This window comes from Eptesicus fuscus, chromosome 17 (assembly GCF_027574615.1).
Source record: "Eptesicus fuscus isolate TK198812 chromosome 17, DD_ASM_mEF_20220401, whole genome shotgun sequence".
Lineage (NCBI taxonomy): Eukaryota > Metazoa > Chordata > Mammalia > Chiroptera > Vespertilionidae > Eptesicus > Eptesicus fuscus.
Window position 1 is genome coordinate 52,433,750 of NC_072489.1, and position 22,015 is coordinate 52,455,764.

At 45.0% G+C, this 22,015-nt stretch overlaps 1 protein-coding gene across 1 annotated transcript in view; it reads right to left on the reverse strand.

Moving 5' to 3' along the window:
- The window catches only part of ABLIM1 (actin binding LIM protein 1), a 185,328-nt gene that overhangs the window by 93,377 nt on the left and 69,936 nt on the right, over positions 1 to 22,015 (reverse strand). The window contains exons 3-4 of the mRNA XM_028149531.2: positions 12,013 to 12,196; positions 9,657 to 9,766 (exon numbers count right to left, since the gene is read on the reverse strand). Of these exons, the coding sequence (XP_028005332.2) occupies positions 9,657 to 9,766; positions 12,013 to 12,196 (294 nt within the window). The remainder of the gene's footprint in view (positions 1 to 9,656; positions 9,767 to 12,012; positions 12,197 to 22,015) is intronic.

A 22,015-nucleotide genomic window follows, 5' to 3' on the forward strand; every position in this document is an offset into this window, starting at 1 on the left:
GGATTATAGTAAAAGGTTTATGTGCTGCCGAGTCTGTAACCTTGAACCAGATTTTCCACATCACCCTGGCCCCGCTGAGGTCAGCTGCTCCCTTTGCTGTCCTGATGGTCACGATGGAAACACTGTGGCCAGAGCAGCCTCTGACCTGCTATTTTAAGGAAGGTTCTTCTTGTCTTTGGAAGACAAATACTGCACAACAAACAAGTTTTCAGGGGCCACAGCAGCAACAGGTGATCAGCCCTCACCAGGACAGACGAAGGCACCGGCAGCAGCCACTGCCCAAGTCCTCCCTAATGCCATATGTGACCAAAAGATCCTGTCTTTCCTTCTTTAAACATTTTTTGAAAAACATTTTATTAATTTCAGAGAGGAAGAGAGAGAGAGAGAGAGCGAAACACCAATGATCAGAGAGAAGCATTGATTGGCCACCTCTTGCACGCGAGCCCGAAGCCCGGGCATATGCCCTAGACCAGAATCGAACCCAGGACCCTTCAGTCCACAGGCCGACGATCTATCCACTGAGCCAAACCAGCTAGGGCTTTTCCCTCCATTTAAAGAGTGTATATATTTATAGAATTTCAGTTAAGTGGACATCCTGTATACTTACAGAATTTCAGTTACTTTGCTCATCATTTTATAAATATAGGCCATTTACACATTTGAGATTTCCAATTCTGATCCCTAAACCAGTACTCTCAGAATTCTGCTAGGAGTACTAGGGATTCTCAAGGTCAAGAAGCTCTCTTCTTTAATCAGATTGGTGTGTTTTTCTCCCATAGTCACGACTAGGATCTGAGTGGGAGATGAAAAGGAGCCAGACTATTTGCCTTTCCTCTCTTCATAATTGATTATGAAGTTATTAAGCAGGCATCCCCCACAGCTAATGCTGCTAGGCATGGGGGTGAGCATCAAAGCAATTGCCTTGGTACCAACCCAAAAGCATTAGAACTGAGAGCCTGAGAAGCTCATCTAATTAGCTGTGGAGGATGGCTTTGTCTGGCCCACAAACAGGCCTCAGCACTCAGGGCTGAACTCAGCAACTGATTCCCATGGGCCGATGGGAGCCTGCTTAGAGCAGGGTGAGCGATACGGGTGCCAGATACACAGTAAGAGTGCCACATATTGAGACTATACATTTATGGAGGAGAACATATACTTTCAAAAGGATGCTGAAAACTTCAATATCTGCTTAAAGACAGTATCTACTGCCTTGCAAACGAATCTCTTAAACAGCCTCTCTTCCATTTCCCTGACCAACAAATAAAAAAAGTAACATGCCTGTATTTCCTCGGGATGCAATGGAGAATCTTTGATGGGAAATAAAAAATATTAGCATAAAACATTAATACTATTTTGTCATCTGCTCTAATTTTCAGGTTTAAAGTCCTATCAAAGGAACTCTGTGTGTATGAGTGACTGTATGTGTTCACCCACATGTTTTCAGAAATAAAAGAAGAGGCTAATGTATGGAATAAACATTATCTTAATAAGTACACTCACAACTTCAAAATTCTTTTTTTCTTAGATATATTTTTTATTGATTTCAGAGAGGAAGGGAGAGGGAGAGAGAGATAGAAACATCAGTGATGCGAGAGAATCATTGATCAACTGCCTCCTGCACGCCCCACACTGGCGATCAAGCCCACAACCCGGGCATGTGCCCTGACTGGGAATCGAACCCTGACCTCCTGGTTCATAGGTCGACGCTCAACCACAGAGCCACGCCGGGTCAACTAACAATTTCAAAAGCGCAGCTGGAGGGCAGGCCCAGAGCATCACTGCTTTTCGGGCTCGTCCCCTGCACTGTCGGTCTGTTTTGTCCATTGTGGCTGCTCAGCATCATTTCTGATGATGCAAACATCACGGGGCTTGTCCTGAGATTAAAAGTAGGATTCTCTTTGGACTACAGATGCCACCAGTACAGCAAGAGGAAGGTGGGAAGCGATGAAAACAGAGCCAAGCTTCACCCAGTCGTGGGATGCTCTCAGCAAAGGCCCTGGTCTGATGCAGCCTCACAGACAGCGATCTCCAGCCTGCACGGGTGAAAAGTTCCAGCCGAACCTTCAGTGGGCAGGGCTTCTTGCCACAGGGCCAGTGACCACTCATGCAGCACGAGGCTGGACCAATGCCTCCCTGTGGGCTTGAGCAGCTCTCCTTTCTGCTTACAATGTGTCGTCCAGACGTGCCTTGCATTGTTTGAGACCCGAGCTACCCCTCAAAAGGGCAGGAAGACAGAACTAATGTGTCCTAAGCTCAGAGCCTGAGCCCTGAGCACTTCTGATCCGTTTCTGGACAGGGTTTGGAACGTGTGGCGTCAGACTTCCACCAATAGGCTGTGCTCTAGTGGTCCTCTACTCAGTTGATGGCCAGGTGGCAAAGGGGCATAAAGAAAAGGAAGAGTGGGAGAACGAGCAGACACGGGAGGAAGAAAGACAGGTGCCCCTGATGAAGGCTGGTACCTGCAGTCACCTGGGGCATTCAGTGGTGCCCATGCCATAACCCTCCACACTGCAAGCCCTGGTGGACACAAGCCTGACAGCTCTCAGGGAGTTCAGAAAATTGGCAGCCACTGCTTTCAAGATTTGAGACAGTCCTTCGCAAACCCTTCTTGAAGCTGGACCAAGACCCCCAAAACAGACTCCAACAAACCCTTGTACAAGCACGTTCACTGAAGCACGACTCGCAACAGCCAAAGGGGGGACATGAACGAAGTGTCCATTAACAGATGAATGGGTAAAGAAATTGTGGTCTATCCACACAATGGAATATTACTCAACCGTAAAGAGAATGAAGTACTGATAAACGCCTCAGCCTGGATGAACCCCGAAAACATTATGATAAATAGAAGATGCCAGAAACAAAAGGCCGCATATGCACATTTACATTCACGACACAGAGGCAGATAGCAGGTTGGCAGTTGCCCAGGCTGGGAGAAGGAGGGATTGGTAAATGTTTAGTGGGCATGGGCCTTCTTTTTGGGGGATGAAAAACGAACCTCTTAAACAGCCTAGAACTAGACAGAGATGGTGGTTGTATAACATTGTGAAAGTACTAAAATGTTCACTTTAAAGGGGTTAATTTTGTTATGTGAACTTTACCTCAAAACAAATTGAGGAGGGAGGTGGAGGAAGGTAAAGGGGAAATAAGTGGTGATAGATGGAGACTTGATTTGGATGGAGAACACACGATATGGTGTACAGATGATGTGTTGTGGAATTGTGCACCTGAAATCTGTATATTGTTAACCAGTGTCACCCTAATAAATTCAATAAAAAGGGAAAAAATCATAACTGTAAGAAGGTTTGTCTTGTACTGAATTCCCTAATTTTCTTGTAAACTTTAACCGGGTGAAGAGTTTCACAATTAATCTTTAACTGGCTATGGTCACCCAGTGGGCATGGGCTCTTGCCAGAGAGGAAATCATGCTTGAATCCTACGTCAGTTTTTCAGATTCAGCAGTCATTAGCAAACATCAGCTCCTTCACTCTATTCCAAAGACAGGAAGAAGAAAAGAAGGGCAGAATGTCAGTTTCGGTACTTTTACCATGTGACCAGCCATTTAATACATATTCGGCTGAAGGTCATAGCAAGGGCAAACAGCCATGAAAATCCAGTCTGTAATGAATGAGTCTTTTATTTTATAACATTGTTATTGTTTAAGTACTTTGTTTTGGTTTTAAATAGGTCATACATACACACAGTTAAAAATTTTTTTGTGTGCAGTAAAAAATAATTTCCTTTCCTTCCTATCTCCTAGCCACTCCCTTCCACCCTGCTGAAGACAAGTACTAATAGAAATTTCTCAGTATCTTCCTGGGACAATCTATAGGAATATACAACTACTAGAGGCCTGGTGCATGAATTCGTGCCTGGATAGAGTCCTTCGGCCTGGCCAGCGATCGGGGCTGATAGGGCCTTCTCAACCAGTCCCTGATCAGGGCCGATCAGGGCTGGCCGGGCAGTGGGGAGGGACCATGGGAGGTTGGCCGGCTGTGGGAGGTTGGCTGTGGGAGCGCACTGACCACCAGTGGGCAGCTCCTGCATTGAGCATCTGCCCCCTGGTGATCAGTGTACATCATAGCGACTGGTCGACTGGTTGTTTGGTCGACCAGTCATAACAGTCACTTAGGTTTTTATAGATATAGAAATGTATACACAGCAGTCCTTTGAATAGCTACATCTTTACTGCCACTGAAAAATTAAAAATACACTGGGGACCGACCGCTGTTCCAATCATTAACATTCTAGTTTTACTGGTAAGTGTTAAAAGGTGTGGGTCTCAATACGTAAGAGGCATATCTGGTGAAACAAAAACAGCAAATAACAAAATGCCATTAACTCTCCGTCCACTGAGAACACTTCTGAGATCACCCATGTGCTGTGTCACTCTGGGATCTTTATGTCTGACTCACAGTTGTTATAGATTTCAATCTGAAATATCTGAATATAAATGTTCCTTTTTGCAACATACCTTGTTGTTTGCAGTAGACCTCTGCCTACTATGTAAATCCTAAACCCCACTCTTACCCAGTACAGCAATATCGGAACTGCCACGCCAGGGACTGGCACCCTAAATGCCCAGAGAGGCGAGGCCTCCCTTTAATCTCACACTCAGAGGTGAGGAAATACATTCCCTGACATTGCTCCTTTAAAAAAAACAACACGTGATTCTGTCACCAATAAACTTATCTAAAGTAATAACCACTTTCCCTTTTATGATACAGGAGAAAAACCTTACAAAAAAGATGAGACTCTGGCCAGTGTGGCCCATTGGTTGAACAATGACTCATGAACCAAGAGGTCACTGGTTCAATTCCCAGTCAGGGCACATGCCCAGGTTGTGGGCTCGATCCCCAGTAGGAGGCGTGCAGGAGGCAGCCAATTGATGATGTTTCTCTCTCATCAATGTTTCTATGTCTCTATCCCTCTCCCTCTCTAAAAAAATCAATAAAAACAACTTAAACTCAGACCAAGTGGAGCGTTTGTCCTGATACCTGTAAGAGTTCCAGTGAGTCAGAATAATGACAGTGCTGTACAGAACGGGGAGAGAGAGGAAGATGGGTTTGGATGTATTCGTGCGTGGGTGTTCCCCACGCCAATCCACCCAACCCACATGCCATCAGACACTAGTCCGACACCCTTTGAAGGGAAAGGGTGATTGTAGACAGCAGCCCACTCGCGCTCAGGTGCCCGAAATAGACAGGAGCAGCGTAGGAAATGACAATCCAAGCCCTATTCCCCACGCCCTAGGTTGTCACATACAGACTCCCCCACACCCATCTCCTTAACCCCCGGAAATCCAGTCCTGCCCTTATAGGCGAATTCATGGAGAAAGGAGCTGAAGAAGCTTTAGAGAAGAGTGTGTATTCTTCTGGTAGACTATAATGTCTCCAGGGCATACGTTTTATTTCTAAATATCTTTATCTCTAAAGTATGGATCAGCTAGACATAGGCAATTGATTTTGTTATTGATAGTAAGAGCAATCTAATTAATGCCCGTCACAACCCTTTGAGATAACTTACTATCATCTCTGTGTTATAAAATGGTTATTGCTTATTGAATTCAAATTGCATTAGACTAGATGCAGCAAGTTTTAATTAATCCAGGGGCAATAATCCATAATTGAAGTTGTTTGTTTCTATGAATAACTTCCCGATGGTTTCCATTCATCCAGTGTTGCTATAGCGGGAGGCAGCGGTGCGGGTAAAGAGTGCACAGCCCTGCAGGAAGGACACGTGGGTCATTTGCAGACAAGTCAGGTCACCGCTCCGAGGGTCCGCAACCCCCAGCTTTGAAAATCAGAGCGCGCTACCTACATGGTCAAATCAATACCAGGGATGGTAATGGCCTCTGGCGCCAGACGGCTGGGGTTGGTGTCCCGGCCCCACCACTTAATGTCCGTGTGATCTTGTGCACATCATTTAACCTCTGTGACCCTTTGTCTCTCCATCTGTGAAAAGGGGATAGTTTTCACGGGGTGGTGATGAGGATTAAATGAAGATTTGTAGACCAGTTACACAGTGCCTGATACATAGTGAGTGCTATGTGGATGTTTGATAAGGAAAATAAAACAGATAGAAAGGTTCAAAGAGCAGGAGAAACTGAAAGTGCACCTCTACCCAGGAAGCTCCAGCTGAGACCATTTTGGATTTTAACGACAGCTTCTGTTGGCCACGCTTCGCTTCCTCTCTCCCTCTCACGCTGTCTTCACCTGCTACTCGGTGACTACAGAAAACCAGCCATGGTATGTGAAATAAAATTGCGGTTCAGAAGAGCAAACTCATTTTTCAAAGAACATTTCAGAGGAAAAAGAGGACCTTGGCTCTCTGATACGTTTCATCGATTCTGTGAACATTATCAAGAGAGAGTTTCAGTTTGATTTTATGTAGGAAGCTTTGCCAATTTAAAAATGAAAAGAAAAGAAAAAGACTCAAAGGGACCTCAGGATGGTTTTAAAGTTCAAGGCAATTCTTCAAGAATCCTATATAATAAAAGGCTAATATGCAAATTGTCCCCTCAGGAGTTCGACTGCTCACTATGACGTGGGCTGACCACCAGGGAGCGGCGCGGAACAAAGGCAGCCAGGGGGAGGAAGACCCCAATCGGCCCTGATCGCAGGCCAGGCCTAGGGACCCTACCCGTGCATGAATTTCATGCACTGGGCCTCTAGTTACAAATAACAACCAGTATTTTCTAATCACGCCCCAGTAAATTTCAGAAACTTGCTGAAAACTCCCTTGCACTAGTATCCACGTGCCTGCCTCGTCTGCGTATTGTGCATGTGTGTAACCATATATAAGAGCTCTCTTTTTGGCAGACACCCACGCCCACATGCCTCATAAATGCTACTTGAGTACTTACCTAAACAGACAAGGACTTGTTGAAAAATAACAATGAACCGATCAAAGCAGTTTCACAGAATTGAGATTTCATCCATGTGCAAGCAAGGGAAAAAATATGATTTGTTCTAACAATTTGCACATAAGCAACCATTATTATATCTGCCATTAGAGATGTGATGAATTTGAGTAGAATACATTCTTATACTTAAAATTTTTATTCCTTTTAAAATATATATATTGATTTCAGAGAGGAAGGGAGAGGGAGAGAAAGATAAAAACATCAATGATGAGAGAGAATCATTGATCGGCTGCCTACTGCATGCCTCACACTGGGAATGGAGCCTGCAACCCGGGCATGTGCCCTGACCAGGAATCCAATCGTGAGCACCAACCACTGAGCACACAGTTGGGCTTTATTCCTTTTTTCATGTACATAACATGTATGTCATATAAAAACAGAGAAAAGGGATAAAGCAAAAAAACAAAAAAAAAAACTTTAACAAACATTGGAATAAGCATTTTGGTAGAACTGTGACTAGGACACAGGATCCCGAATTGCATGGATGGAGGGGACTGGAAGCCTTTAAAAATATCCCACTTTTGTTTCTCAATCCAAATCATGAGGAATGTCAGATGAAACAAGAGAGAGAGAGAGCTCCAGACCAGGAACCCAAAGACCTGCCTCTACTCCGACCTTTTAGTGGGTAGTGTGAGTATGCCTGCGGGCCTCAGTTTCCCCACCTATCAAGAACGATAGTTGGACTAAAGGACTCCACAGAATGTGAGGACACAGCCGTTCCTATTGTAGGCCCATGGACATGATGCTCTTTCTCAGCTGTCATCCTATCCTGGGACTCACAAAATCCTTTATTTTTATTTATTTATTTTTTTTAATATATTTTATTGATTTTTTACAGAGAGAAAGAGAGAGGGATAGAGAGTTAGAAACATCGATGAGAGAGAAACATCGATCAGCTGCCTCCTGCACACCCCCTACTGGGGATGTGCCCGCAACCAAGGTACATGCCCTTGACCAGAATCGAACCTGGGACCCTTGAGTCTGCAGGCCGACGCTCTATCCACTGAGCCAAACCGGTTTCGGCACAAAATCCTTTAAATAAACCTTTATTGTTGAAAGTATTATATATATCTCCCCCTCCCCCGTTTTCCCCAATCTTGCTATAGCAGGGAGGCAGCTGTGGCAGGTAGAAAGTACACAGACCTTCTACAAATTCCCCCACATAACTTGTTCCCACGTTTTGTAGCTCCCCTCCCAAACCCCACCCCAGGCCTTCACCACCCTTTTGTCTGGTGTCCATGAGTTAAGCACATATGCATACAAGTTCTTTGAAATCCTTTTTCTTAAAGAGTCTGAAGAATCCTTCCAACATTGTTGGTAATGTTCTTTCAGAGCATGCCCTCCCACTCCGTGGGTGACTATGCCCACCCCAGGTCACCTTCCCGGTGACCTGCTTGGGATAGAGCAGGGAAGGACAGGGAAGGACTCAGAATCCTGCGCTGCTCTGTAGCCATTGCTCCACCCAGCCTGCTAGTGTACCTCCGCGGGGCATAGACATCCTCCTGCGAAGGACCCCATCTTGTTGAGTAAGATGCACTAACCCTTATTTTCTTCTTCCCTCCCAATGGTCAACATCCAATTTCTATGCAAATGCCTTGGCCGGAACATTCTTCTTTTGAACAGGCATCAGGATTCTTCTCCGTGGACAGGAAGATTTGGAATCGCTGTTATGAACGCCATAGCCTTCCTCCCGAGGAGAAGTAGCTGATCTCATTCTTCTGTGCTGAGACCAGCAAGGCATAAAGGCGTTTTTTTCCCAGGTCTCCCAGGGACTGGCGAAATCCACCGAAACCAAGGCTGACCTCTGGCCCACGTCCTCACGCCCCAGGAGAGAGATGGTGGTAGAGCTTCCTTGTCTGGAGCCCAGAGTTCAGAATACATCTCAAAGGTTTACTCTACTACTTGCTGTTACTTACCAGAAGGAATCGTGCAACTGGCCACTGTTTTTATGTGGGGGAGGGTGGTTTTCTTTGGATTCTCACAGGCCAGACAAGCCCTTGTCCTAAAGAATTACAGATTCCAGCACCTAACTTGTTCCCACTTTTTTCAGCTCTCTCCTTGGTGTCACCCTTTAAGAGAGCTCTCCCCCAACTGACCTATATTGGTGCAGCCCGTTAGCCTTTCTCTTCTACTTTCAATTTCTTCACACGTTAGGTATTTTTGTGTGCCATATGCATTTATTGTCTACCTGCTGCCACCAGAAAGCAAGCTTTTAGAGGATGCTGACTTTGTTCTGTTCACACCTCTGTCACCAGTGGGCACAATACACATCACAGGTACCCAGCAAATTATCCATCATCCAATGGCCAAATGTCAGAACCCCTCCAGGTGAATAAAGAATATTTAAGGGTCAGTATAAAGCATCTCATTTGCTCTAGGCACAGGAGATAGTTGTTTAAGGCACAGAGACATCAATTATATCGCCACCAAATGCTCCCCCATCTCCACCTCTGCGACTCGAGATGGCATTGCCAATGTAAAGTTTTATAACTCCCTGTCCCTCATTTACTGTCAAAAGGCACAATTTAATGCCCAATTCTATGTATGTCTTTTTGCAATAAAGGAGATGCTCTTTATTGCATGGGTTGTAATCAAAGCTTCCTGTTTTACAAGTGAAAATGCCTTAGACAGTATTACTCTCGGCCCCAGCTAAGTTTCCACTAAAAGTAAGGCACCCGCCTGAGCTACCTTTGAACCACGAGGAACCCGTGCCAACGGGGGCTGGGCCACTTACTGCCGGAGCAGGAGGCTTCTTTGGGGCTGGACGCCATCGGCTGGGCACAGAGTTGACAGAGGCAGTCTCTCCCGTTGAACGTGACGCGGTCTCCGGGTGGAAACGGGCGCCTGGAGACAGAAGGACATTGCTCTGCAGGTTATCCCAGCGATTTCACTCCTGCTCCTTACTCCTTCTGCCTGCTGCCCTCCGGTGCCAATTCCTTTCTTGGAGGAGCACCAGCCCAAATGTCTGAAATGCCATCTTAACCAAGCCGGCCAGCTGGACACGGCCCAAACAAACAAACGTGCCTCAATCTGAGAAGGGAGAGTGCGCTGCGTCTATGGCATCCAGACAGTAAAGGGAATGAATGAGTCACCTCTGCTCGCTAGCGGGGGGATGTCCCAACAAGTCGCTCAGCAGGGCGCACACAGTGAAATTTTCCAAATGGAAAACCCTTCATGAAGAAACATTTCAAATGCCATGAATTCCTAGTCAGGCTTAAGGCCCCTCCCCAAGAGAGTTGGTCACAGGTCAGGCGTTAACTCTTTCAGCTCCCAAGACGGACCTCTGTGATAAATGCTGCTGAATTAGACTTTGTCCTGGACGTCTGAATGGGTGATGTGAATGGATCATGGTGCTGGGTGGGACCCAGCCTCTGGTGGAGAAATATGACAATGCCATAAATATCTGTTTAGAAATTACTATTAGTTTCTTTTCAGAAAGAGAATACCCTTTCCCGTGAGGCATTCATCAATAACAGCACATTTTGCAAAAATACTGCCTTCTGCATATATGGTATCAGTTTCTTCTCCAGGCAGATAGCATTTTGACAGAATCATTCATGAATAGCCACAGGACAGCTTTCATGCCTACTTACTTGCAGTGGTCGGCAAACTCATTAGTCAACAGAGCCAAATATCAACAATACAATGATTGAAATTTCTTTTGAGAGCCACATTTTTTAAACTTAAACTTCTTCTAACGCCACTTCTTCAAAATAGACTCGCCCAGGCCGTGGTATTTTGTGGAAGAGCCACACTCAAGGGGCCAAAGAGCCACGTGTGGCTCGCGAGCTGCGGTTTGCCGACCACTGCACTAGGCCAATGTGCCAATTATCCTCATCAACATGGGTTTTCAAATGTGTGATTGTCTCGATTGGAAATGGGAAGCTCACAAGCAAAACAGGCCCGCACACCTGAGTCAGAGCGATTACTTAAGGACAAAGTCAAGCTCCTGGACATGAGTTTTGCTTTCACAACTGCCATCCCTCCTGACGTCGCCCTTGGGCTGCCTCACAGTGGTATGAACTGTAATGCACACACAGGGAGTACATTGGGACTTAAGCCCACGCCACCCGTGGCTTGGTGCCAGTCACCGAGGAGAGTGTTAAATGCTCTACCCCCAAGTTCTAGAAATGCTGAGTTGTGGTCTCCTCTCCTCTCGGGGTGCAGTGTTCCTTTCCATTGTTCAGAGAAGGCCCAGAGAGGTCCAGCGACTGGCCTGGCTGGATCAGCTGGGGAGGCCAGGTGACAGGCAGGTGCAGGTGATGCCCACCAACTCAGAACCTCCTGATTATAGGAGTCAGACCCAACTTACGTTCTCTAACGCGTAGCACTCACAGCAAAACAGTAAAAGCACGTTTCCCCACCCACACTTCAGCTTCCTTCTCTCTGACTGATCGTTTTAATCAAGTGAAGTTAAGATTTACGTTGTCGATGATAGATGACCAGGAGCAGGGATTGGCAAACTTTTCCCCTAAAATACCAGCTCATAGATATTTTTTTGTACTTGGTGGATCATATGATTTTTGTCACAACTACTCAACTCTGTCACTGTAGCTTGAAAGCAGCCATACACGATTCATCAACAAATGGGTGTGGCTGTGTCCCAATAAAACTTTATTTACAAAAACGGGTATTAGGTCTAATTTGGAGCATAGTTTGCCCACTCTTGCTCTAGAGTAAATGAGACTACTTTAAACACACACACACACACACACACACACACACACACACACACACGTGCACATGCACACGTGTACACGCACACACAAGAACTTCTACTTCCAAAGAAGTTCTATTTTTCTAATCAGTTATGTCATTTCCTCCCAATGTTCCATTGCTCAGAATCTTTTGAGACCTAGAGCTACTTTCAGACTTGGTATCAAGCCACTCAATATGAGTCATATTATTTAGCAGAAGACACCATAAATTACTTTATGACCAAGACTGCTAATACAGTAGAAAGATAAAGGAATCTAAGGCCACCTCAGAAAAAAAGAATATTTTAAGACTAAGCACAATTCAAGACTCCAGGGGGCCATCCCAAGCATTGGCAGCAGAGCCCGGCGCTTTGCCGGGAAGCCCCCACTTACTTGCAGATGGTACACGCGAAGCAGTTGGGGTGGTAGGTCTTGCCCAGGGCAGTCACCACCTCTCCTTCCACGAACTCCCCACAGCCATGGCAGCGTGTCCCATACATCCTCTGGTAGTCCAGGGTGCAGAGATACTCCCCGTTCTTTATGAAGAAGCCACCTTGGGCCAGGTCACAGCCACACACTGTGGAAAGACAAGTTCACATCCGGTCATTCTGTCTGTCCAGCTGCTGGGGCAGTTGCCCTCTGCAGGCTGTTCACTTACTCTATGATCTCAGTGGTTTGGGCTTAGGGGAGGGGACTGGTACAAAGAGCTATTTATTGTTGGGCTCTGATCTCCCTCTTGCCTCCCTCCCCTTTAGTTTCCTATCCTTTGGGAGCGATGCAATATCTCATACCAGCACACCCCACTGGCCGGGTCTCAATGACTTCTGTGGTATGTCTAAGATTCAGAGATAATCAAACGGTCTTAGATGGAACGATACTCTTAGTTCATGGTGTCTCAAATATGAACCAAGCTGTCCCTGGCAATGCCACTTAGGAAAGGTACCTACTGCTTGCCCACACAACTGCTTTGTTTGAGCCAAGATTGTAACTGAGCTGAGTAATAAATTCCCACTCTATGAAAAGCAGTAGCTGAAATGTCCAATGTCTATTTTTTCACACTCTGGAAATACTTTCTCATAGCTATGGAAAATTCAGACGGTTAATTTTCTCTTTGTGCAGCAAATAGGAAAAGCCAATCATTTGTGTATTATAGAGCGAGAGATAAAAATGAAGAGGCAGAAGAGGAAAGAGAAGGGAACTCGTCCAAGAGAAAACGATCGTTCAGGACCTTAATGCATGCAAAAGAGGATGCTCCGCTGTGTGGATCCTGGTGTCTTCTTTCAGCACTGCAGCTGTGGGTGATGGAGACGGGCAAAGAAGCAGGTCCTGGGATGCCAGGGGCTGGGGCCTGGTGTCCATGTTCAGACAAGACCAGAGAAGGCCACGGTAACTTGTCCAAAACCAAAGCCTCAGGCGGCCCCTGAGAGTGAAGGGGTCCACTGCTGTAGGACTGGGAAGCTACAGCCAAAGCTGGAAACCTCCAATCTTAACCCCCTGATCCCCAAGGTTGCGTGATGCCTGTACAATCAAGGGCTTTAGGCCAAGAACCCAGGATGCTTCTTGGTTATCTCTGCAAGCAGCTAATGGGCACTCGGTTGGGGGATGAAGGAGGTGAGTTCAATCACTAAATTGCTTGCCCACCAGAACTCTTCCAGGGTTCCTCGGACTACGTCCCATGACTCATGAACACACCTAGATGAACTCATGCTGACTACAGGGACATTCTGACAGAGCTAACTACTCCCCCACCCTCAGTTAGCAGACTTCACTAACAGCAAATGATTAAAGATAGTCAGGGTGACGTAGAGCCTACAAGCAAGCTGTCCCCTGGGGATTCATCAGCCTTTGTTTAGATCAACACTCCACAGCAATTTACAATCAAGTAACCCAAGATGACAGCCTAAGTCCATCACGCCTAAGAATGACCACCCTATAAATACTACTGTGATCACATGACCTGGACAACAGCGCATGCACCACCTGCTGCCTCCTCTAACCTGCCAGGGTCCCCGCTGTTCTCACACCTGCTCCATCCTTACCAAATGGGTCCTGTGGGTTGAGGGAGCGCAAATATGGACTAACCTCATCCTGACTGCAAATTCCTTCAAACACAATCTTGGGCTGGGGGGTGGGGGGGGGGGGGGGAAGGGAGTTATAGACTATCTCAGAGATTTTTCTTCGATATTCTTCTATGTACATATCTTATTTTCCCGCAGGGTGAGAAAGCACTTTATGGGCAAACGTCCTCATCTCTGCTTCTTTTGATCCTTCAACCACGTGTCTAAGGTAACACTGGGAGCAATTTTTTGAGATAAGTTGAATTGAGCCTCAAACTTGACGGGTTCCCCTGGATTCCAACCTTCAGTGACATCATTTGCTCTTCCAAACTTTCTTACTTCTCAAAGTCATGGGAAGTGAAAAAAAATAATAATGCATTTGAACTACTATTAATTCCCTTTATTCTCTCCTCCAATCACCCACTTTTTTTTTTTTAAAGTTTTGGTCGGTTTTATATTAACAGCCTAGCAAACACTTTTAACTTTCTAAAAGTGCTTTTAAAAATACTTTTGCACCAAGCAAAACTTTCACATCCAAGTGATCAAGAAGTCTCAATTAGTAAGATCAAACTTCAGTAGAGTTTTAGATTTTTAAAACTATTTAGATCTTGAACTTTGGGTGCTCCACTTGTCTTTGCTTTAGTTGAAAATTAACATACGCCCTGGGGAAAAGCATAGATCCCTTTCATTAAAAATTATATATATCTGCCAGTGAAGGAGATTAATTGCTTCCTTCTCAGTGACCAATCATTTCAAGCATGTGCACCACTCAAGGCCCCTCTGAATCTTGCTGCTTTGCCGTCACTAAGGTGTGGCTACAACAGCCAACTGCCTTGAAGATGTTAAGGTCTTGAATTAACTTACTGAATACTATTAACTAGTGAAGTAGGCATACGTACATCTAAGCAATTTGATGTCGAAGTTGTGATATTGTAACAGGCACATTTTAAATTTTTAAATCTTAAAGAAACAATAATAGGAGCTGCCTGTGTTGTAAAAATACCAAGGAACAACATACAGAGGTGTCAAATAAGGATGAAAGCAGAACATGATTTCCGTGGCGTGAACAGGGCCGCGGTAGCAACGATCTCGTCAACCTTCTAAAAGCCGCAGTTAACATTTAATGTTGCAACGAATCCATGTTTAGGAGAATAGGAAATACTTAAAACGCTGCCCAAAGGCAGGCTGGGGGTAAAAGGCAAAAGACATTTCCTTCATTGATATCAGTAGACTGAACGCCTTTGCCGGGCGGCCACTCTCATTTGTGTTTTCACCAATTCATACCACCAAGAGAGGCAGGGACAGGACACAGCCGCGATCAATGTGTTCAATTTAGTTTAGAGCAGCACAAGAATTTTAATTGGGGGCCAGGAGTCTTAGGCGGGGGGTCCTTTCTTCTCTTTCCTAGAGCAAGTGCCGGCTGGTTAGCCCATCACAGGGCGAAGGGAGTCCTTCTGAACCTGCTCAGGGAAGGGGAGGCTGCAGGGCTGGGACCTGTGTTACAGCTGCTGTTTCCAGCGATAAGGGCCAGGTGCTCCAGAAGTGCTACTTGACCCACCTGCCTGGGCCAGCACCGTCCCTGCCTCCTCCTCGCCCCATGCACTGGAGCTGGGGGTGGGACAGGCGCAGGGCATGGAACTCTAAAACACGCCCTGGCGGATCGGTCCTGTGGTTACCAAAGACTTCCCATCCTCTTCCTCCATCCTCTACTCCAACTCAATTTTAAAATAATTTTTTATTTCATCCGAGATGGTATTCTACTTGTTTCCTCAAACCCTTTTTTCATAGAAAATACTGAGGTGGACTTTCACATCAAGCCTTCCCAAACCACCACAAATGCCACTGTGTGTGGGGTCTCCCTGAGTCAGTCTTTGGTCTGAAGCCCAGGGCACTCTGTTTGAAAGCATCAGGCACTGAAGCTCAACAGAGCCACACCCTGCAGCCCAGAGCTCAAAATAGCTGAACAGAGACGCGTAAACAATAACGTGAGGGGGCAGCTTCCCACCAGAAATAACTGTTTGCTCATGTATCAGCCTGGAAGCTAATACCAACCCTCAAAAAACATATCGAAATGGTTTTCACATGAACTTCTAAATGCCCATAAAAATCAGTGACCATTCCTGGGAAAGAAGATACTGAGAGGCCCAACCAGATGGCAAAAGGGGGCCCCCCAACGCAAGGGCTGTATTTAATTCAGAGTCTGAATTTACAACAACAAGTGAAGAGAAGTGGTTGGAAGGGAATCATTTTGGCATCCCTTTTATCAACAAAATCTTTGACTACGCACTAAGCTTGTTTTTAACACGAGTAACACTTCATGTGCAAACAGTATTAATTATAACAAGCTAAAACAACAAAGAGATCACCCAGAATGATATCAATGTCCTCTTTTTTTTTCTTTTTTTTTCTGCCTTCTAAGATTTGGCCCATAACACAACAACAGGTATTAACGTCTTCCATGCTGGCACGGATTACTTCAGTAGCCAGAAGTACCAGGCACGAGGGCTGCCAACGTGCGCAGGGAGAAGTAAGAGCTGTCCGAGTTCATAGGGCCTTGCTTACCCCAGGCAAACTTATCTCAAACTAGGCCACATGTTGGAATTTTGGGTCCAGAGGTATAATTTGGGGTTTTGTGTGTTTGTTTTTGATGATACTCACTTGAGGATATTTTTCCATTGATGTTTAGAGAGAATGGAAGGGAGAGGGAGAGACAGAGAGAGAAAAACATCGATGTGATTGACTCCCACACGTGCCTCAACCAGGACTAGGCAACTGGGGTATGTGCCCTTGACTAGAATCGAACCCATGACCCTTCAGTCACAGGCCAACGGTCTATCCATTGAGGCAAACCAGCTAGGGGATCCATTGGTATATATTATTCAGATCTATCTTCTCTCCAACCCCCTTCCCTTTTCGGTCCCCAGAAAGATCTGTGTCATGTGTCTTTGCCTGTTATGAACGTCCAGGCTCCCAGGAGGCAGCCTCAGTGAGAGCTACATGTGTGTCAATAAGCTGAACCGAGAGGAAACAGATGAAGGCACAGGTGCAGTGCTCTTTCCATCAGCAACCACAGAAATCAGAGAGCACAGTGTCTATTAACCCTGCTCGCGGGCTCTTTACCTCCAGTTCCTCTGCTGCCCAGCCTCCCCTGCACATCTCCTAAGAGACCACGTTATCAGGTGGTTCCTCTGCTCTGCTCTGCCAAATGCTTTGACCTTGCACATGAGGCCCCGCATCTTCCAAATGTTCATGTCACTCTTCCTGAACACCCCACCAGTGCTTTGCTCCAATCAACCTGCCCTGCCACCCCCTGCCGGACGGACACCTCCTCTCACCTCCTGCCGGTGCCAACCCCACCCAGCCTCCCTGGCTGCACTCAAGTTTGACCTCCTGATGAAACTGACAGCTTCCTCCAGTTCCCCAGCTCCGATTCCTCAGGGCTCAGAACAACTACTGACATTCAACTCATATTTAATATACATTGTCCTGTACCTTATACTGCCATTGTGATTTTTCTCTTGGTTTCAATGCAAGTTTATGAAAGGCAGAGATAACTTTCCTATTTTAGATCTTCTACAATACTTTAAACCAGGCTGGTGTCTGGATAGTGAGGGTGGGCCCAGTTACTTTAGCTTAGCACAAGGAAAGGGCATTTGGGCATGACTTTGAGCCAGCAATCCTGTCTTTGCTTCTGAAAGTACCTAGTTGGCATCAAAATAGTCACACCAAGGTAGTAACTCTGCCCACCCCCAACTTCTTGAGTCTTACTTAAGACTGAACTTCCTTAGCCACTGGAACAGACGGCAACTCAACAACTCAGGAGCCCGTTTCGGTTCACAGGTGCTACGTAGGGGCAGACAAGGCTCTCCTTGTGTTTAGCAGAAGCAAGAAGGTCCTGATTACAGAGAATAAGATTGCAACTGGTTAAGTGCTGCACGATTGAAGGTGCATGGAAAGAAGCTCGAATGGGATCACAGGGGAGCAACGGGAATAATTAAAGGGCTGGGAGAGAGGACTTAAAGTAGATGAAATTGGGATTAGACCGAAGAAAAAGAGGGCAGGGTAATAAAAGGCTTCGAGTATATGGTGAGTTATTTTAAGGAAATCAATAATCAGCTCTTTTCCATTGAGGGAAGGCAAAATGGGAAACATTTATTTTACATGTACCAAGAGATGTCAGTTAGAAAAGCTAACAGACATACCACAGAGGTGACTACAGATGAGAACAGTTTTCTGAAAGGAGCTGTGCCCCATCTGTGGTTAGGAAATAGTCACGATAGAATAAGCGGCCTTTCCAGCCAGGATAGCTGTTCTTTCCGGCTATGGACCATGTGATCATGTTACTCTTCTGACTAATATCTGTAGATCAAATCACAGGGATTCTATACGCAATGACGAGAACATCAAATTCATTATTTTACCACTTTGAGTTAGTTCTTATACCAGATACATCAGCCAATATAATATTACTTTAAACAAATATTTAAATACAGGAAACCCTTAATCTCTATATTCAACCCTCCACTTTTCATCCATTTTACTCCATAAAATTCCTTGCATTTTATAAACACACATATTCTGCACGGAATGATCATGACCTGGTAAACGTCTTACAAACCCTAAGGTGGCAAAGTGGAAAGTGCTCTGATAGCTGGGATGTTTTCCCAAACCCCTTCACAGAACTCAATCTTTGAAGAATAATTCTTGAAAAATATATTGCAATTCACTGACATTAGTAGAAATTGTAACCTGAATTTTCTAATCGTTTTAGATCAACACTTTAAAAATAATGTTCATGCTCATGGGCTCTCTTGATGGCGTAAGCATTATAGAGGCCAAGGGATTTTAACAATCAATCAAAGGTAGCACTGGCCACACCTTTTAACACATAGTTCATTAAGACTCACATTGCTTAGTGGCAATAGTCTCTACTAAAACAGAATTCTCTGAGGATTTCTGCCACTCCAATGCTAGCTAGATGGAAGAGTGTACATGATCTGATTCTATTTTTACATGATCTGATTTTTCAAAATTTCTATAGACACCCAATGTTCAGAAGTCTTTTTAAAACTATGTGGCTATAAATAACACACAACACTAGTTCCATTTTTGAAAAGGAATGAAGTTACTGTAATTAATGTTTAAAATGCCATCTTTCAAATGACGATGGGAACATCACAGTTCAGTTCGTTTCTGGTAGAAACCTGCTTGCCCAAATGAAGGCCACCATCCGTTCTAGTCACATCTAGTCTTCACCATCCACTGCCTTGTACGAGGCAGCCCCTGTCCCTGCCCACAACTAGCATGCTCCGCCTTTCCAGTCCTGGGCAGGTTAGTAAGCTCTCTGGAGCATCGGTGCTTCACCATATCTTGTCTCCTCCTTGGCAACATCCTCAGACCACTGAGTGCTAGGTGGTCTCTGCAGCCTTGACCGCTCACCTCCACCTGTCCTGCCACCAGTCACGGTCCACTAGTAAGCACACTACTTGCCACCAGATCGCAGGTTCTTCAAGGATAGGTGCCGTGTCATGTATGCCGTTAGCCCTCCATACTCTAGCACAGTGAATGGATAGATGATAGATGCTCTATAAACATTTCACATGGCACATGGCAAAGACCATTAAGTACTGATATTCCCAGGTTTTGTGCAAAAATTAAGTGACTTTTAGTATGGAAAGAATGCAAATCTGCTTTTGGAATTATGAAGTCCACATCGTTGACTTTTTTACTAGAAGGAATTAAGTGGTGGTTGTATTTTCCTCTTTTATCTATCAGCTCAAACTTCTCTTTCTGGAAATGGGGGTGAGGGGAGGCTTCCCTGACCACCGGCCCCACCACAGACACACCAAGATCCTCCTGTTGCGAGCTCACATTGTTGCTCATGCACCTCCTTTTATTTTCCCTTTCCTGCCCCAATCACAGTGGTAAATCATACTTGTACAATTATTTGATGGTCTGATTACTATTCAGGCTGTTGTAACAAAATCTGGGTGACTTATAAACAACAGAAATTTATTTCACACAATTTTGGAGGCTGGGAAGTCCAAGGTCAAGGTGCTTGCAGATTCAGTGTCTGGCAAGGGCCTGATTTTTGGTTCACACATGGCTATCTTCTCTCTGGGTCCCATGGCAGAAGAAATAAGGGAACTCTTTTATTAGAGCACTAATCCCCTTCATGGTCTAATTATCTCCCAAAGCTCTGTGCTCATGATCTCATTATCTCCCAAAGCTCCACCTCCAAATACCATCACATGGGGTATTGAGTTTCAACATATGAATTTGGGAGGGAACAAAATAATTCATTCAGTCTATGGCATATCCCTTCGAACTTATGGGTGCAGAAAACTGTTGGGAGCGGTTATAGGGTTAAGCCTCGGACTGACCTGCTGGCAAAGTCGCAAACAAGTCCCAGCTTGGAGGGCACAGTCCTCTAAGCATAATTAAGCCTGATCTTGTGACTGCTCCCTAGATCTTTCCTGGGTAGTTAGTGGGCTGTGGGAGGGGCAGCAAGTGCTGCCAAAACAAGTGAAACTTACAACAACATTGTAGATTACCTTGTTTGTCCCTGATTATAAATAAAGCCTCAGTTTTGCAGTCTGGATCTGTTCTGTGGCCTCAGCCAGGCACAGAAAGATCCACCTCGACCCAGCTTATTCTCTTTGTCTATCATTTCTTCATCCTTCCCCACCTCCCTCAGGCTCGCCGAACCCTTGGCTGTGTTGGCGCGGCACAGAAAACTGTACAATAGAGAGTTCTATACCCTTTCTTCTTTCAAAATTCATAGGACATACCTAGGTACCATGACTTTTCCATCTCTAAATTACTAGTCAGATATGTTTGGAACATACATTTTAATAGCTACTCTTTAGCTGAACATTTCATACCTAAATTTTACATTTAATGAAGCTGTTCTACAGAAAAGCCTAATTGCTGGGAATTTCATAGGCCGCCCCACCACCTGGTTAATTCTGCCTTCTATCCAACCTCTTATGCCATCATTTGATATAATTATTCAGTTATATTTATCTCCTGCTAGAGAGTAAGCTTCTTGAGGGCAGAAATTTTTATCTGTTTTGTCCACTGTTATACCCAGTGTCTAGACTGATGTGGTAGGTGCTCAATAAGGTGAATGAATGAATGAGTGAACAAGCAAACTCATACAACTTAACAAAAGGAAGACAAACAACCCAATCAAGAAATGGGCAGAAGACCTAAATAGACACTTCTCCAAAGAGCACATACAGTTGGCCAAGAGACATACGAAAAAATGCTCAATGTCACTGATCATCCGAGAGATGCAAATTAAAATGACAATGAGGTATCACCTCACACCTGCCAGAATGGCTACCATGAACAAATCAACAAATAACAAATGCTGGTGAGGATGTGGAGAAAAGGGAACCCTAGTAACTGCTGGTGGGAATGTAGACTGGTACAGCCATTATGGAAAATAGCGTGGAGTTTCCTCAAAAAACTAAAATGGAACTGCCATGTGACCCAATAATCCCACTTCTAGGACTATATCCTAAGAAACCCGAAACACCAATTGGAAAGAATATATGCACCCCTATGTTCACAGCAGCATTGTTTATAATAGCTGAGACGTGAAAACAGCCAAAGTGCCCATCAGTATATGAATGGATAAAAAAGCTGTGGTGCATTAACAAGATGGAATATTATGCAGCTGTAAAAAAAGAGGGATTTCTCACCCTTTGAGACAGCATGGAAGGACCTGGAGAGTACTATGCTAAGTGAAATAAGTCAGCCAGAGAAAGACAACTATCACACGATCTCACTTATATGTGGAATCTAATGGAAAAAAAACCCACAAAACAAAATAAACACTGACAATCAAAATAGATCCAGAGACATGGAAGCATGCAACAGACTGAGGATCCTCAGAGGGAATGGGGGTGGGGGAAGGGAAGAGATCAACCGAAGAGCTTACATGCATGTATGAATAACCCAAGAACATAGACAATAGGGGGATGAAGGCCGGGGGAGGGGAAGGGATGGGAGGAGGAAGTAAGGGGGTCAATGGGATGGGGAAGAAAGGGGTCATCTGTAATATTTTCAACAATAAAGATAAATTTAAAAAAACATACTTTTCTTTGGAACTTGAATATTAATAAATGTTTCCAATGGCATAGCTTGTCAACTAGATTTATGAAGTGCTTCCTATGATGTATGCCCTCAAATGGTTACTAGACAGTAACATGATCTTCTGGAAAGGAGTGTAAGTGAAGCTATTGATCATGGACCACAGAGCTACATGTCTGTCTAGCAGATACAACAGATAAGAGAACTGCACTGAAGGCTGTGTCATATTGACAACATGA